Genomic DNA, 17,283 nt, shown 5'->3' with positions numbered 1-17,283 from the left:
ATGCCATTGGTAATTTGATCGGGATTGCATTGAATCTGTAAATTGCTTTCGGTAATATAGTCATTTTCAGAATGTTGATTCTTCCAATCCAAGAACATGGTATGTCCCTCCATCTGTTTGTGTCTTCTTTGATTTCTTTCATTAGTGTCTTATAGTTTTCTGAGTACAGGTCTTTTACCTCCTTGGTTAGGTTTATTCCTAGGTATTTTATTCTTTTTGTTGCAATGGTGAATGGGATTGTTTCCTTAATTTCTCTTTCTGATCTTTCATTGTTGGTGTATAGAAATGCAAGAGATTTCTGTGTGTTAATTTTGTATCCTGCAACTTTACCAAATTCATTGATTAGCTCAAGTAGTTTTCTGGTGGCATCTTGAGGATTTTCTATGTATAGTATCATGTCATCTGCGAACAGTGACAGTTTTACTTCTTCTTTTCCAATTTGGATTCCTTTTATGTCTTTTTCTTCTCTGATTGCTGTGGCAAGGACTTCCAAAACTATGTTGAGTAGTAGTGGCGAGAGTGGACATCCTTGTCTTGTTCCTGATCTGAGAGGGAATGCTTTCAGTGTTTCACCATTGAGAATGATGTTTGCTGTGGGTTTGTTATATATGGCCTTTATTATATTGAGGTAGGTTCCCTCTATGCCAACCTTCTGGAGAGTTTTTATCAAAAATGGGTGTTGAATTTTGTCAAAAGCTTTTTCTGCATCTATTGAGATGATCATGTGGTTTTTATCCTTCGGTTTGTTAATATGGTGTATCACATTGATTGATTTGCATATATTGAAGAATCCTTGCATTCCAGGGATAAACCCCACTTGATCATGGTGTATGATCCTTGTAATGTGTTGTTGGATTCTGTTGGCTAGTATTTTGTTGAGGATTTTTGCATCTAAATTCATCAGTGATATTGGTCTGTAGTTTTCTTTTTTTGTAGTATCTTTGTCTGGTTTTGGTATCAGGGTGATGGTGGCCTCATAAAATGAGTTTGGGAGTGTTCCTTCCTCTGCAATTTTTTGGAAGAGTTTGAGAAGGATGGGTGTTAGCTCTTCTCTAAATGTTTGATAAAATTCACCTGTGAATCCATCTGGTCCTGGACTTTTGTTTGTTGGGAGATTTTTAATCACAGTCTCAATTTCATTACTTGTGATTGGTCTGTTCATATTTTCTATGTCTTCCTGATTCAGTCTTGGAAGGTTATACCTTTCTAAGAATCTGTCCATTTCATCCAGGTTGTCCATTTTATTGTAGGCCCAGTATCTTGATCTCACAGTGGCCTCTGCTCTTTGTCCTGAGCTCTCAGCCCTCAGCCTGGCTGTTACCGGACCACATCCTGCAACTTCCCCACTTCCTGTTCTGGATGTCTGTAGTGCAGGGTGAGTCCAAGTCCAAACCTGAGCATCCCGCTAAGTTAAAGCAGCCTTTTCCTTTCATTCATGGAAGCCTCAGTGAAGCCTTGGCCGCAGGCACAGTTCAGCCATGGACTGTCCATGTTACAGCCATACCTGCCTTTGCCAGCAGAAGAGTCTCATCTCCAAGATTGGGAAGCCTACAAAAAAGACAGAGGAGGGACAGAGGCTTAACATTCACATCTGAGAGGGTCACAGGCTTCTGGGTGCACGAGCCCCAGGCCTGGGTGTTCCTCGGAAACTTCCTCTCTGTGTGTGGACAGCCGGGGGTACCTAGGGCCAGCTCTGCCTCTTCCTCCTGGAGGACTCTGGTCTAAGTTCAGGATCTTCTGCAGATGGTCTTCCTCTCCCTCCTGCTCTTCATCCTCCTACCAAAAGCTAATTTCCATGGTTAAAGGGAAGTTGTCATGTTTTTAATCTTTTTCTCACTGAAAGATTGCATTATATGATTTTGTCCACCAAGATGGACTGGCTCAGGAGAAAAGATGGCGGCGAAGTAGAGAGACGTGGAGTGCATCCCTCTCCACAGATGCATTGGGAATGCACGGAAGGACGCAGTAATTCCCACAGAGAACCAGCTGAACACCAGCAGACGGCCTTGGACACCAGAAAGGGCTGCGGGGAGCCCGACAGAGCCGGTAGGGAGGCATCTACGAGGGCTCAAAGAGGGTGAAGCGGCGGAGCTGTGGCAGACGGGAGGGAGTGAGAAACATACGGAGGGTCCGCAGCGCAGCTCAGCGTTCCTGGACCGAGACATCGATCTGCGGCTGAACGGAGGGTCCAGGAGCGGGAGCGTGGGAACCGGAGAGCTGGTTCAGGGTGAGAAACATTGTTGCCGGTAGGGTGACCGACGGAGAGGACAGGAGGGAGGAGGTCCGCGGAGAGGAGTGCCCGTCCCTGAGAGCTGCCCGGCCATGATGGCGGCTGGAGGCTGCAGGCTCACGGGCGGTGGGGGGGGGGGGGGGGAGGAGCTGCGCGCGTAGCCTATCTCTCTTTCGGTGCCTCTGCAACAGTCAGTGGAGAGACGCCCTGCGGGCCACCTAAGGCGCTCAGGGATAACAAGCACCCTCAGGCACTTGGGTGGGGCTAGATTAAAACCCCTTGCAACGCCAGCAGCAGGGAGGCTGCCTAGAGAGAAAAAAAAAACAACAACAGCATCAAAAAGAAAAAAACCCCGAGAGAGGCTCAACTCTAAGACTTTCTGTTTACTCCTGAGCCACTGGCATCCCTCTGCAACAGGCACCTCCAAGCCTGACTGAAACAACAGTGCGCCACTGCTCACTCACTCCCAGGAGAAGGAGCCACTATTGTACCCTCTCCCTCTCCACACACCGACGCTTACAGACGAACAATAAAGGAACCTCTGCTGGTCACAGAATAACGCAAAAAAAACCCAAGGCAAGGAGAAGGACACTTACAGCTGAGACGCTAAGGAAACAGAAATAGTAGTATCAGTACCTATTGAACTGGTCCATTCTGGGATCAGTTCTGGATTTTTTTTTTTTGATTTATTTAATACGATCTTAGCCCTAAGGGATCTACAAGTTTTTTAACATAATTTTTTAATGATTTTTTTATTCTTTTTTTTTTTTTTTTTTTTGCCTTTTTATATACTTCTATATCTAGCTAAGTTTTTGGTAGTACGGACAAAATATCTCTCATACTTTCCTTTCATCCCTATCTTTTATACATTTCTATTCCTTTCTTTTTATTTGCATATTTCCAACCACATTACACTCTTCTGTTCCCCTTTCTTCCAGCCTTTTTAAGTTTATTTTATCTTAACATACTTATAAGCAACACTATCGGTCTGCTCAGACTCCTTGCTCTATTCTGCAGATGATGCACTGCCTTGGTATTTAATATTAGGCTTTTGTCTTTATCTTAGTTCTTAGTACAGTTGTCTAATTACATTCTGAGAATCTCCATTCTCTCTGGTGGTACTCCAGCTCTTTTCTATATTTGATCCTAGCTTACAAAATCTCCCTGGATTGATGTTTGTATGTGTAGGGTGTTATTTGTTGTTTGTTTGCTTTTGCTTTTGTCTCTGATTTGTTCTGTTTCAGTTGTCAATTTCTGCTGGGTTTCTCTTTGAATATCTGATAGCACACTGGGGTTCTGTCATGTCTTTCTAGAGCCTTATGTCCTAACGGATTCAGTAATTGTGTGTCTTATACGTGTATGTGTTTCCTAGACTTAATATTCATTTAATCCAATACTGGGACATTAGTCTGAGGCTTGGACAGTCTTCTATAAACACCTCTATCACCAGGACAAGCAACCCCAAAAGTTTGGACAACCATGAGGAAACAAAGAAACACCATGCAGACAAAGGAGCAGGAAAAAAACCCACAAGACCAAATAAATGAAGAGGAAATAGGAAAAATGCCTGAAAAAGAATTTAGAGTAATGATAGTAAAAATGATACAAAATCTCGATAACAAAATAGAGAAAGTACAAGAAACAGTTCATAAGAACTCAGAAAAACAAACAGCAATGGATAACAAAATAACTGAAATTAAAAATACTCTAGATGCTATAACTAGCAGAATGACTGAGGCAGAAGAACAAATAAGTGAGTAGGAAGATAGAATGGGGGAAATAACTGCCACAGAGCAGGAAAAAGAAAAAAGAATAAAAAGATTAGAAGACAGTCTCAGAGACCTCAGTGATAACCTTAAAAGTACCAACATTCGAATTATAGGCATCCCAGAAGAAGAAGAAAACAAGAAAGGGTCTGAGAAAATATTTGAAGAGGTTATAGTGGAAAACTTCCCCAACTTGGGAAAGGAAATAATGAACCAAGTCCAAGAAGCACAGAGAGTCCCATACAGAATAAACCCAAGGAGAAATACACCAAGACACATATTAATCAAACTAACAACAATTAAACACAAAGAAAAAATATTAAAAGCAGCAAGAGAAAAGCAACAAACAACATATAAGGGAAAACCCATCAGGATCACAGCTGACCTTTCTACAGAAACTCTGCAGGCCAGAAGGGAATGGCAGGATATACTGAAAGTCCTGAAAGAGAGAAACCTACAGCCAAGAGTACTCTACCCAGCAAGAATATCATTCAGATTCAATGGAGAAATCAAAAGCTTTCCAGACAAGCAAAAGTGAAGAGAATTCAGCACCACCAAACCAGCCTTACAACAAGTGCTAAAGGAACTTCTCTAAGTAGGAAACACAAGAAAAGGAAAACACCTACAAATACAAACCCAAAACAATGAAGAAAATGGTCATTGGAACACACATGTCAATAATCACTTTACATGTAAATGGATTAAATGCTCCAACCAAAAGACACAGACTGGCTGAATGGATACAAAAACAAGACCCTTCTATATGCTGCCTACAAGAAACCCACTTCAGACCAAGGGATACATATAGACTGAAAGTAAGGGGATGGAAAAAGATATTCCATGCAAATGGAAGTCAAAAGAAAGCTGGAGTAGCAATACTCATATCAGACAAATTAGACTTGAAAGTAAAGACTATTAAAAGAGACAAGGAAGGACACTACATAATGATCAAGGGATCCATTCAAGAAGAACATATCACAATGGTAAATATCTATGCCCCCAACATAGGAGCACCTCAATACATAAGGCAAATGCTAACAGCTATAAAAGGGGACATCAACAGTAACACAATAATAGTGGGAGACTTGAACACCCCACTTACATCAATGGACAGATCATCCAAACAGAAAATAAATAAAGACACACAAGCTTTAAATGACACATTAGACCATCTCGACTTAATTGATATTTATAGGACATTCCATCCAAAAACGACAGACTACACTTTCTTCTCAAGTGCACACGGAACATTTTCCAGGATAGATCACATCTTGGGTCACAAATCAAACCTCAGCAAATTCAAGAAAATTGAAATCATATCAAGCATCTTCTCAGACCACAACGCCATGAGACTAGATATCAATTACAGGAAAAAAACTGCAAAAAATACAAACACATGGAGGCTAAACAATTCATTCTTAAACAACCAAGGAATCACTAAAGAAATCAAAGAGGAAATCAAAAAATATCTAGAAACAAATGACAATGAAAACACAACAACCCAAAACCTATGGGATGCAGCAAAAGCAGTTCTAAGAGGGAAGTTTATAGCAATACAGTCCTACCTTAAGAAACAAGAAAATGATCGAATAAACAACCTAACCTTACACCTAAAACAACTAGAGAAAGAAGAACAAAGAAACCCCAAAGGGAGCAGAAGGAAAGAAATCATAAAGATCAGAGCAGAAATAAATGAAAAAGAAAGGAAAGAAACCATAAGAAAAATAAATGAAACTAAAAGCTGGTTCTTTGAGAAGATTAACAAAATTGATAAACCATTAGCCAGACTCATCAAGAAAAAAAGGGAGAAGATGCAAATGAACAGAATTAGAAATGAAAAAGGAGAAGTCACAACGGACACCTCAGAAATACAAAACATCATGAGAGACTACTACAAGCAACTCTATGCCAATAAATTGGATAACCTGGAAGAAATGGATACATTCTTAGAAAAATACAATCTTCCAAGACTGAACCAGGAAGAAATAGAAACCATGAACAGACCAATCACAAGTACAGAAATTGAGGCAGTGATTAAAAATCTCCCAACACACAAAAGCCCAGGACCAGATGGGTTCACGGGCAAATTCTATCAAACATTTCGAGAAGAGTTAACACCTATCCTTCTCAAACTCTTCCAAAATATTGCAGAAGGCGGAGCACTCCCAAACTCATTCTACGAGGCCACCATCACCCTGATACCAAAACCAGGCACAGATGTCACAAAAAAAGAAAACTACAGACCAATATCACTGATGAATATAGATGCAAAAATCCTCAACAAAATACTAGCTAACAGACTGCAACAGCACATTAAAAAAATCATACACCATGATCAAGTGGGGTTTATCCCTGGGATGCAAGGATTCTTCAATATACACAAATCAATCAACGTTATACATCATATCAACAAATTGAAGGATAAAAACCACATGATCATTTCAATAGATGCAGAAAAAGCTTTTGACAAAGTTCAACATCCATTTATGATAAAAGCTCTCCAGAAAATGGGCATAGAAGGAAATTACCTCAACATAATAAAAGCCATATATGAAAAACCAAAAGCCAACATCGTTCTCAATGGGGAAAAATTGGAAGAATTCCTTCTAAGAACAGGAACAAGACAAGGGTGTCCACTCTCACCACTATTATTCAACATAGTTTTGGAAGTTTTAGCCACAGCAATCAGAGAATCAAAAGAAATCAAAGGAATCCAAATTGGAAAAGAAGAAGTAAAATTGTCACTCTTTGCAGATGACATGATATTATATATAGAACACCCTAAAGACTCTACCAGAAAACTGCTAGCACTAATTGATGAGTTTAGTAAAGTAGCAGGATACAAAATTAATGCACAGAAATCTCTTGCATTCCTATACACTAACAACGGAAGAGCAGAAAGAGAAATTAAGGAAACTCTCCCATTCACCATTGCAACCAAAAGAATAAAATACCTAGGAATAAACCTGCCTAAGGAGGCAAAAGATCTGTATGCAGAAAACTTTAAGACATTGATGAAAGAAATCAAAGACGACAGAAACAGATGGAGGGACATACCATGTTCCTGGATTGGAAGAATCAACATCGTGAAAATGACTGTACTACCCAAAGCAATTTACAGATTCAATGCAATCCCGATCAAATTACCAATGGCATTTTTCACAGAACTAGACCAAGAAATCTTACGATTTGTATGGAAACGCAAAAGACCCCGAATAGCCAAAGCAATCTTGAGAAGGAAAAATGGAGTTGGTGGAATCAGGCTTCCTGACTTCAAACTATACTACAAGGCCATAGTGATCAAGACAGTATGGTACTGGCACAAAAATAGAAAGGAAGACCAATGGAATAGAATAGAGAACTCAGAAGTAAGCCCAAACACATATGGGCACCTTATCTTTGACAAAGGAGGCACAAGTATACAATGGAAAAAAGACAGCCTCTTCAATAAGTGGTGCTGGGAAAATTGGACAGTAACATGTAAAAGAATGAAATTAGAACACTTCCTAACACCATACACAAAAATAAACTCCAAATGGATTAAAGACCTACACGTAAGGCCAGACACTATAAAACTCCTAGAGGAAAATATAGGCAGAACACTCTATGACATACATCAAAGCAACATCCTTTTTGACCCACCTCCTAGAATCAGGGAAATAAAATCAAGAATAAACGAATGGGACCTCATGAAACTTAAAAGCTTTTGCACAGCGAAAGAAACCATAAACAAGACTAAAAGGCAACCCTCAGAATGGGAAAAAATAATTGCCTATGAAACAATGGACAAAGGATTAACCTCCAAAATATACAAGCAGCTCATGAAGCTTAATACCAAAAAAGCAAATAACCCAATCCACAAATGGGCAGAAGACCTAAATAGACATTTCTCCAAAGAAGACATCCAGATGGCCAACAAACACATGAAAAGATGCTCAACATCACTCATCATCAGAGAAATACAAGTCAAAGCCACAATGAGGTATCACCTCACACCAATCAGAATGGCCATCATCACAAAGTCTGGAAACAACAAATGTTGGAGAGGGTGTGGAGAAAAGGGAACTCTCCTGCACTGTTGGTGGGAATGTAAGTTGGTACAGCCACTATGGAAAACAATTTGGAGGTTCCTTAAAAAACTACAAATAGAACTACCATATGATCCAGTAATCCCACTCCTGGGCATATACCCAAAGAAAACCATAATCCCAAAAGAAACTTGTACCATAATGTTTATTGCAGCACTATTTACAATAGCCAGGACATGGAAGCAACCTAAATGCCCATCAACAAATGAATGGATACAGAAGATGTGGCATATATATACAATGGAATATTACTCAGCTATAAAAAGGGATGAGATGGAGCTATATGTAATGAGGTGGATAGAACTACAATCTGTTATACATAGTGAAATGTCAGAAAGAGAAGGACAAATATTGTATGCTAACTCACATATACGGAATCTAAAAATGGTACTGATGAACTCAGTGACAAGAATAAGGATGCAGATACAGAGAATGGACTGGAGAACTCGAGGTATGGGAGGGGGCGGGGGGTGAAGGGGAAACTGAGACGAAGCGAGAGAGTAGCACGGACATATATATATACTACCAACTGTAAAATAGTCAGTGGGAAGTTGTATAACAAAGGGAGTCCAACTTGAGGATGGAAGATGCCTTAGAGGACTGGGGCAGGGAGGGTAAGGGGGGACTCGAGGGGGGGGAGTCAAGGAAGGGAGGGAATACGGGGATATGTGTATAAAAACAGATGATTGAACCTGGTGTACCCCCCCCCCCCCCAAAATATAATTGTAAAAAAAAAAAGAAAAAAAAAAAAGATGGACTGGCTCTGTGGTCTGGACACTGGTGCAGGATGGGCTACAGCCTGAAGGCACAGCCATAGATGCTAAAGGCACTTGGAAAAGCCCCAACACAGCCTGGGGTTTAGGAAAAGGCCCCCAAGTCCCCATTCACATCCTGACCAGCTGCCAGCTCTGCCTCCACCTAGTCCCTTCCCCAGGCCTGACTGCTGGTCTAGAAACTCTGGCTGGGGCGAGTAGATGCACCAGGGCTGCTTGTCTGAGGAGACACAGGCCCGGAGGGGGAAGCAGCAGAAAAGCTCTTTGTGGCTTGAGGGGATGCATTGCTGCAGGGCGAAGACCACAACCCACAACATGCCTGCTGACCTGCTGTGGGGCTGCAGGCCCAGCCCCGGCCCTCTCTGGGTCTGGCTCCTCACCTGCACAGTGGGCACCATTACACTCCGAGCACACAGGGGTGCCAATGAAAGGAAGGGGATCTAAAGAGATGAGAGAGAAGATTTGCCCAAGAGGCAAATACTTAAAATTCATGTTAGTCCTCCAAATTTGTTCCTTCTTTACAAATTATTTTGAAAATTGTCGTTCCTTTCTTTTTCCTCATACATTTTATTCTTTATTATTTTTTAATCAAAAAAAAATATTTTTGGCCACACCACATGCTTGCAAGATCTTAGTTCCCCAACCAAGGGTTGAAAATGGGCCATCAGCAGTGAAAGCACAAGGTCCTAAACAGGGACTGGCAGGAATTCTCCTCCACATATATTTTAGAATCAATTATTCTGTATTTGGAAAAAAAAGAATTCCAGCTGGGATTTTGATTGAAATTGTATTAACTCTAAAGATCAATCAATTCAGCGACAATTGACATCTTAACTACATTGACTCTGTCAATCCATGAACACTATATCCATTTATTTAGGTCTTCCGTTATTCCTTTCCTCAGCTTTAGAGCACAGGCCCGAAACCCCACCGAGGGTCGCGTGGCGGGGCGGGGCAAGCAGCCCACAAGGCGCACGCGGGATCCAGTGCGCATGCCCAGGGCTGCGTGCCTTCCCGTCGGCCCTTGGCGTGCAGCGTGTGCCGTGCGGTCTGGGTGCCGAGCTGTGCAGGTCGCGTCTTAGCGTGTGGGTTCTTTCTACTTGGCTGAGACTCACCAGGTAGGTCCAGGGACCTGTCCTGCCGGGAGTTTAAGCGTGCCTGCGTGCGTGTGAGGGGGAGCCAGCGGGCTTCGGGCGGGTCAGGCGGTGCGGTGCGATGTCTGGCCTCTGAGGAGGAAGGTCCTCGAGGTCGTCGTCCTTCTCCCAGCAGGTGTCATGGCCGCCATGGCTCTCGTCCTGGTGGCAGGAAAGGGAGGGCGGTGGGCGGCGGAGGTCTGGGGGTCAGATGAAGGTAGAGCGAGTCGTGAGGGTGTTATGTGCGTTATGTGGGTCCTGGAGGCCCTGGAACTGTAGACAGAGCACAGAGTCCGGAGTCGGCGGTGGGGCCCGGGTATGGGGGAGGAGCGGGAGGTAAAGGAAAGGCCTAGAAAACCTAGGACTGCTGCGGCGATGTACCTGCATGGAGATTTGTAGTGCCCCGAACAGGGTGCCGAGGAAGGAGAGTGCCTCATGGAGTCTTTATTGCAGCCGCTCAACTCTGCCATTTTAGTGCAAGAATAGCTGTAGAGAATATGTAAACGCGTGAGTGTGAGTTGTGCTCCAATGAAACCTTATGGGGAAAAGAACAACTTTATGGGGAAAGGAACAACTTTACGGGGGTGGAGGGGGGTGGGGGCGGGGAGGGGAGCGGAAGAAAGGGCTTGGTAAATGAGAGCGCGAGGAAAGCAATGGTCACTCAGCTTTTAAATTTCCAGCACTGTTTCACGAAATGTCTCCATGTTGGCGAGCCAACTTGTGAAACCAAAGCTCATCAGAAATGTGTTCTTGGTTTTTACCGTGTGTTTGAAGGTGATGTGTCTGTTAGCTTGGGCATGACATAAACAGTTGCTTTTGCAGGTTGCCAGATTTGGTGTGATTATTTTTTTTCATTAAAGAACATTCTTTTGGTGGCACCACGTGGCTTGCAGGATCTTAGTTCCCCAACCAAAGATTGAGCCCGGGGCCCCAGCAGTGAAAGTGCAGAGTCCTAACCCCTGCACCGCCGGGGAATGCCCCCCACATACTATTTAAAATCAATTATTGTGTATTTACAGAAAAATTCCTGTTGGAATTCTGATTGAAATTGTATTAACTGTAAAGATCAATCAATTCAGTGACAATTGACATTTTCACTGCATTGACTCTGTGAATCCATGAACACTATATTTATTTATTTAGGTCTTCTTTTATTTCTTTCATCAGCTTCTTGTAGTTTTCAACCTCCACAGATCCTGTGCATGTTTTGTTAGATTTGTTTTTGAGGAGCTGTTGTAAAATTACATCGTGTGTTTTTTAAATTGGTTGATCAATTAAAAACACACTGTTAAATTACCTTGAAACTTATTTTGAAGATGGTTTAAATATTCAAAAATTGTATATAGCCTCATTTGATCATGGAAGTTTCAAATATAATTATCCTTTTAAGTGCATTTTCCAAATGACAGTATTCTGTTTTCAGTGGGAAATATGAGTCGAAGACTGAAGTCAACATACCGCCCTAGAGAAAAAGTTTGTGCTCAAGGATATCCGAGGGCAGTTGTGCCTATGGCTGTAAGTGTTTTTAGCATTTCATGTTTTTTTAGTAGAAATTATTTTTTGTAAAAATGTTGTTGTACTAAGATACAGTGATAAATGTCTTCCATGTGATAAGGAACATCGATCCAGGGGGATTATATTATGGTTTTGCCTGGATGAATGCTGTCATGTTCCCCGGGGAATGTGACTGATTACTTCCTTCTCATGTTTATTAACAACAGATTGCACACATTCATCCCAACATAAGTTTAAATAGCTTACAAAGGCCTGGTGCATAAGTGTTTTCTTGGAGTAGCCTCCCTGTGGGAAGAGAGTAACTTTATTAAGAATAAGTATTCTCAATAGTATTGGAAAATATCTTTAGATTTATTTATCATGAAATATAACTTTGTATTATGTATATTTATGTTGACGTTTTTTAGTAACAAAACTTTCACTTGCACACACCTGTTATTCCAGCAGCCCCCTGATATGCAACTTGAAGAAGAGAAGATACCAACTAAACGTGAGGACATTAAACCTGGTGAAGAGAAGGTGGATGAAGGAGCATCTGGAGTTCAAGGTGAAGGGAAAGGGAAGAAGAAAGACTGTTTTGGGGGGGGTATGTATGTCTCATGCATTATGATGTATCTTTAAGTGATGGAAACAGAACAATAGAAAGGGATCTCAAACATGGCCTTAAAATTGGCTGGAAAAATATAGAGAGTGTAGTTTGCAACTTAGGGCAGTCCCTCATTGTAATAAATATCCCACATTTTATAAATGAGAAAATTGAGGCTCAAATATTGTGTTTATCGAAGAGCACTTGACTATTGAATACAAAATTTGTATTTCACTCCAAAGTTTGTGTCTTCTTACCATGAATGTTGCTGTAAAAAGGGTGGATGATTTTGCTTAAACTCAGTTGTCTGTACTGTGATGTAGCTCAGTATTGACCCAGTTCAGTGTAATAGGGTAGAGACTTCAGAAGTGAATCATGAACGATGGCCATTGTTTGTGTAGTTGATTTTTTTACATGGTAAGTTTGATAAAAGCTGGATAGTTCAGGATACTGGCATAGAGGTAGCTTGTTTAGTATGATTTTCTTAAAGTGGCTTTTAAAAGGTGGTTAAGTCCTTGTATGGTCAGGAAAAATCAAAAGATTAAATTATTCTAAAATTAATAGGAGACAGACTTTTTTTTCCTGGTTATGTATAGTATTTTGAACCAAAATATTTACATAACTCAGGCCACTATTAAAGGTTTATAGAATATGACTGGCAACAATGCCCATTCATTTCTTCCTACCCCATTTCCTTTGTTTTCATTGTATATTTGAGTGTTATTCATAAATAATTTTGCTGTTATTTTTGGTACTTTGTTCTACATGGGATTCATTTATGGAGAGTTACATATAGGACTTTTGGACCTAAATATAACTTTTGTTTATTTTAATGAAATAAGTTTCTGTTTACCCCTATAGAGGGTGGGTGTCACAACCATAAGATTTGTCATAGGCCTGCAAATCCACTCAGCTAATCCTTCAGAAAATTACATTTTAAATGTAATTGAAATCCTATACATGGTGTAGACTGCAGGCTTTGTAGATAGCTGCTTTTAGTACACTAGCAAAATATAGAAATTATACATTTATTATGGTTTATTCTTAGACTGACATTTAAAATGTTTCATAATACAAGAATACAGATATGTGAAGTCCATTCCTAGTTTCTGCTAGTGATGCAAAAATAACCCCTTATTGTACACTTAAAAATGGGTAAGATAACAAATTTTGTTTTTTTGATTTAAAAAAAAATTTTTTTTTGCTGTGCGGCTTGTGGGATCTTAGTTACCCAATCAGGGATTGAACCTGTGTCCTCAGCAGTGAAAGCGCAGAGTCCTAACCACTGGACTGCCAGGAAATTCCCTGTTATGTGTTTTATTTTTTAATTTTTTAATTTTTTAAATACACTATAATGAGCTTTTATTTTTATGTATTTATTTATTGGCTGCATTGGGTCTTTGTTGCTGCACACGGGCTTTTTCTAGTTGCGGCAAGCGGGGGCTACTCTTCATTGTGGTGCATGGGCTCCTCATTTTGGTGGCTTCTCTTGTTGTGGCGCACAGGCTCTAGGCTCTCTGGCTTCAGTAGTTGTGGCACGTGGGCTCAATCGTTGTGGCGCATGAGCTTAGTTTCTCTGCGGCATGTGGGATCTTCCTGGGGGCAGGGATGGAATCCGTGTCCCCTGTGTTGGCAGGCTGATCCTTAACCACTGTGCCACCTAGAAGTGCTGTTAGGTGTTTTAAAACCACAATTAAAAATAAAATAACTTGTCTTCCTGAAGTACAATGTAGTTGTTATATATTCTCTTTAATTTTTACTTTATATTTCTAAAAACATAAAATTTATAGAAAATTAGCAAGAATAGTACAATTAACTCATATACTTTTCACCTAGATTCACTGATTGTTCATAGTTTTTACTACATTGGTTTCATATCCTGTGCCCTTCCTCTATATATACACACACACATACACACTTATTGATATGTTTGCTATTATTAATACTGAGTCATTTAGATAAAGGGTCAAGTATTATGACCCTTTACTCTAAGTACATAAGTGTATATATAGCCTGAGAATGAAGAAAAAGTCATTCTCTTGGCCAATCACTGTACAATTATCAAAATCAGGAAATCTGACAGTGAGAACATGGAACCATTCAGTACACAGTGTATGTTCAAATTTCCCCAGTTGTGCCAATAATTTCCTTCATAGAATTTTTTTTTGACCCAGAGTCCAGTCCAGGATCATGCATTGCAGTTAGTTGTCATGTGTATTTAGTCTTCCATAATTGGGAATAGTTCTTTCGTTTTTCTGTCATTTGTGACACTGACATTTTTGAAGAGGACATACCAGTTGGTTTGCAGAATGTTAGTCAGTTTGAGGTATTTTTTAAGACTTTTTTCCCCACTCAACATTTATTGTTCTCTGCTCATGCCATCTAACATGCTAAGTACTGATGAGAAACATGACTTCAGCCTTGAGCTCACAATCTAGTCAGAGAGACTGAAACCAATCACTGATAAGTACAGTCACAAGTACAATATGGATAAGTACAAAGGGAGCATCTAATTTGTCTGAGGGCAGTCTTGGAAAAGGATGAGGATAATAAAATCCTGTTTTCCTAGTTTCTGGTAACAAACTCCTGAAATAATGCTCTTGTGATTCTCATGTATCACATTTGTTACCACACTAGCCTAAGGCTTTTATTTCGTAACACTGAAGGAATGAATATTATCATTCCCTTATTCATATCTCATGTTTTACTTCTTAAATTGATAAACTTTTTATTTGCAAGGGCCTGCCCTGGAAACTTATCAGCAGGAAGTGGCTCAGCCAAAGACTGCGTATGAGTGTGGAGCTGGTCCTAATATCAAGGGGAAGGAACCACCAAGTCTGGAGCCCATTGAAATGCCAGAAGCGGGTATGTTATCTATTAAGCATGCAAATTATAGGATGTTTGTTTTCTACAATATTTTTTAATAATATAGAGATAACATTACTGTTACTTTAATAACAGAGTTCACATATAAAGATGATGTGAAATGTAGTTCAGACCTTAAATGCCTGACTTAGGACTATCAGGTATAGAAACAAATTGAGTCAAAGCCATATTGAAGCATAAAATGAAAGTATTTTTTTACTTTTAAATATAAGCCCTTTAACCAATAGTTAATAATTTTCAGATGCTTTTACAGAGGTGTGCATTTAACAAATATGTAATGCATTTGTAACACACATCAGTTTGTATAAAATATGCTGAAGCGCTGAAGTAGGTTCTAGTACCAGCTCTAACATAATTTGTGTGACTCTGGGCAAATCCTTTAACTTCTGAACCCATCTTTGCTCTTATAAAAATAGCGACTTCAAATCAGATATTTAAAAATTATTTTCAGTTCTAATTTTTGCTTACTCTGGTTCTGTTCCATAGAATACAAAGATAAGCTGCTTTATGTGATATTGTTTATCATAAATCATCAAATCCTGACCTGAGTCAAATTACATTTGAATTGAAAGTTTCATCACTACTAAGAAAATGAACACTTTGCTTGATGTTTGTTCTAAATATTTTTACTTTACATTCCTGGGCCATTCCAGACTCTTTACGTTAAAAGATAGTTTTCAGGCTATTTTCAGGAACCTGTTGAACATGGCTAAAATGTACTCATAGGACGATCATAGCCTTAAATACATATGCTATTAAAAAAGGAAAAGATAGAAAAAAAGGAAAAAGAAGGAAAAGATAATAAAATTACATGAACATCCAATATAAAAAAATAATAAAAGGCAACAAAATAATCCTAAGGGAAAAAGAAGGGGATTCTTAATAAAAGATAGGTATGAATCATTAGGAAAAGGAAAAATAATACAACTAATAAATCAATCAATGAGATTGCTCTTTCAGAAAATATTTGTGAGTAGAAGATCCACTAGTTTAAATAATCTTTCAGAAAATAGACAAAAGGCTAAGTATACACAGTAAGGATTATGAAAGACACTAACAGATATTGACTATATTATCTGTCTCCCTATCTATTTATCTATATGTCTAGATATTTGGCATTCCAGGTTTTTTTCTTTCTAGCCTTCTTCTGTCCTTTTTTTTCTTCCAGACTGTGAGACATGGTGCTTTGTATCTTCACAGTGTGATGTTACTTTTGATGATAATGGCTTAAAAGTAGTTTAAGCATATAATTTATTATACAAACTGGAATGCTTTTAAGTGTGTAGAGAGTCACTACTCATAATTACAGTCACTACTCATAATTACTCATAATGGAGTATGGATGAAAACAGGGACAAATGGTTAACCTACTACTATGTAAGGCTAAACTGGCTCATGGAAAGCTTTATACTTTTCCACAATAGAGCCAAAACAAATGCAATACTAGCCTTTGTGTTTTTCATGTAAGCAATTCTAAGTGTGACATTACTGTCATAGATATCCTATATTAAGAATATTTTTTTCAAGTCAAACATGTAAATGAAATATTATAAAGTTTCTATAAAGTTTCTTTTGTTTCTTAGGTTTATTTGTTTGGTTGGATTTTTACTAAAAGTATAAAAAATTTGCTTTGCACTTAAAACTACCTCTGAACAGAAACATTGGGTTTAATCAGTTCTGAACTTGAACAGTCTCTTTGTTTCTCTGTACCACTAGAGTGGTGTATTTAGCAAATATTGTTAATGTGCCTGAAAGTCTACCTTCAGAGTCTCTACAGAGGTTTAATTGTGTATAAGCCAGGGGTCACCCTTAGGGTTCTGGTTTTAGTCCATTTTGTAAAACTAAAACTGTAGTGTTCTCTGTATCCCTTTAGCTTCATCTAAATAAAGTTCTAACTGATATTCCCAAATGTTATCTTACAGGTGGCAGAGCAACCACCAATTTAAAGGAAGACAAACTGTAACCATGCAGGCTGTTCCTGTATTGGAAATTTAACTGTTAAAATTCTCTCAATAAAGTTTTACAGTTTTGTCCAAAGAAGTCTTGTACATCTTTTGTTGAATTTATTCCTAGGTATTTGATGCTATTGAAAATTGTACCTTTTTTGGAAATTTTACATTTTGTTTGATCTGGTATATAGAGACATAATTTTTGTATGCTGTTTTTTCTACCTAGCAACCTTGCTAAATATGCTTATTAAGTCCTAAAGTTTATCTTTAGATTCTTTTCAGTTTTTAACATACATAATCATATCATCTTTGAATAATAATAACAGTTTTGCTCCTGACATTTTAAACATTATAGCT

At 39.2% G+C, this 17,283-nt stretch overlaps 1 protein-coding gene across 1 annotated transcript; it reads left to right on the top strand.

Annotated features, from left to right (window-relative positions):
- Positions 1-1,997: 1,997 nt before the first annotated feature.
- On the top strand, positions 1,998-17,008 carry LOC130842235 (X antigen family member 3-like). The gene is made up of 5 exons (XM_057718879.1): positions 1,998-2,227; positions 11,414-11,505; positions 11,950-12,052; positions 14,831-14,956; positions 16,900-17,008. The coding sequence occupies exons 2-5, from the start codon at positions 11,422-11,424 to the stop codon at positions 16,938-16,940; spliced, it is 354 nt and encodes a 117-aa protein (XP_057574862.1). The 5' UTR covers positions 1,998-2,227; positions 11,414-11,421; the 3' UTR covers positions 16,941-17,008.
- The last annotated feature ends 275 nt before the right edge of the window (positions 17,009-17,283 follow it).

Source organism: Hippopotamus amphibius, chromosome X (assembly GCF_030028045.1).
Source record: "Hippopotamus amphibius kiboko isolate mHipAmp2 chromosome X, mHipAmp2.hap2, whole genome shotgun sequence".
Classification (NCBI taxonomy): Eukaryota; Metazoa; Chordata; class Mammalia; order Artiodactyla; family Hippopotamidae; genus Hippopotamus; species Hippopotamus amphibius.
This window is presented reverse-complemented; position numbering and strand designations above follow the sequence as displayed.

What these genes read in the sequence shown, in the direction of transcription:
- LOC130842235 (XM_057718879.1), top strand. Translation starts at nt 11,422, where the DNA reads ATGAGTCGAAGACTGAAGTCAACATACCGCCCTAGAGAAAAAGTTTGT. An exon ending in GGGCAGTTGTGCCTATGGCT is followed by an intron (nt 11,506 to 11,949) that starts GTAAGTGTTTTT and finishes CTGTTATTCCAG; the next exon opens with CAGCCCCCTGATATGCAACT. An exon ending in CATTGAAATGCCAGAAGCGG is followed by an intron (nt 14,957 to 16,899) that starts GTATGTTATCTA and finishes GTTATCTTACAG; the next exon opens with GTGGCAGAGCAACCACCAAT.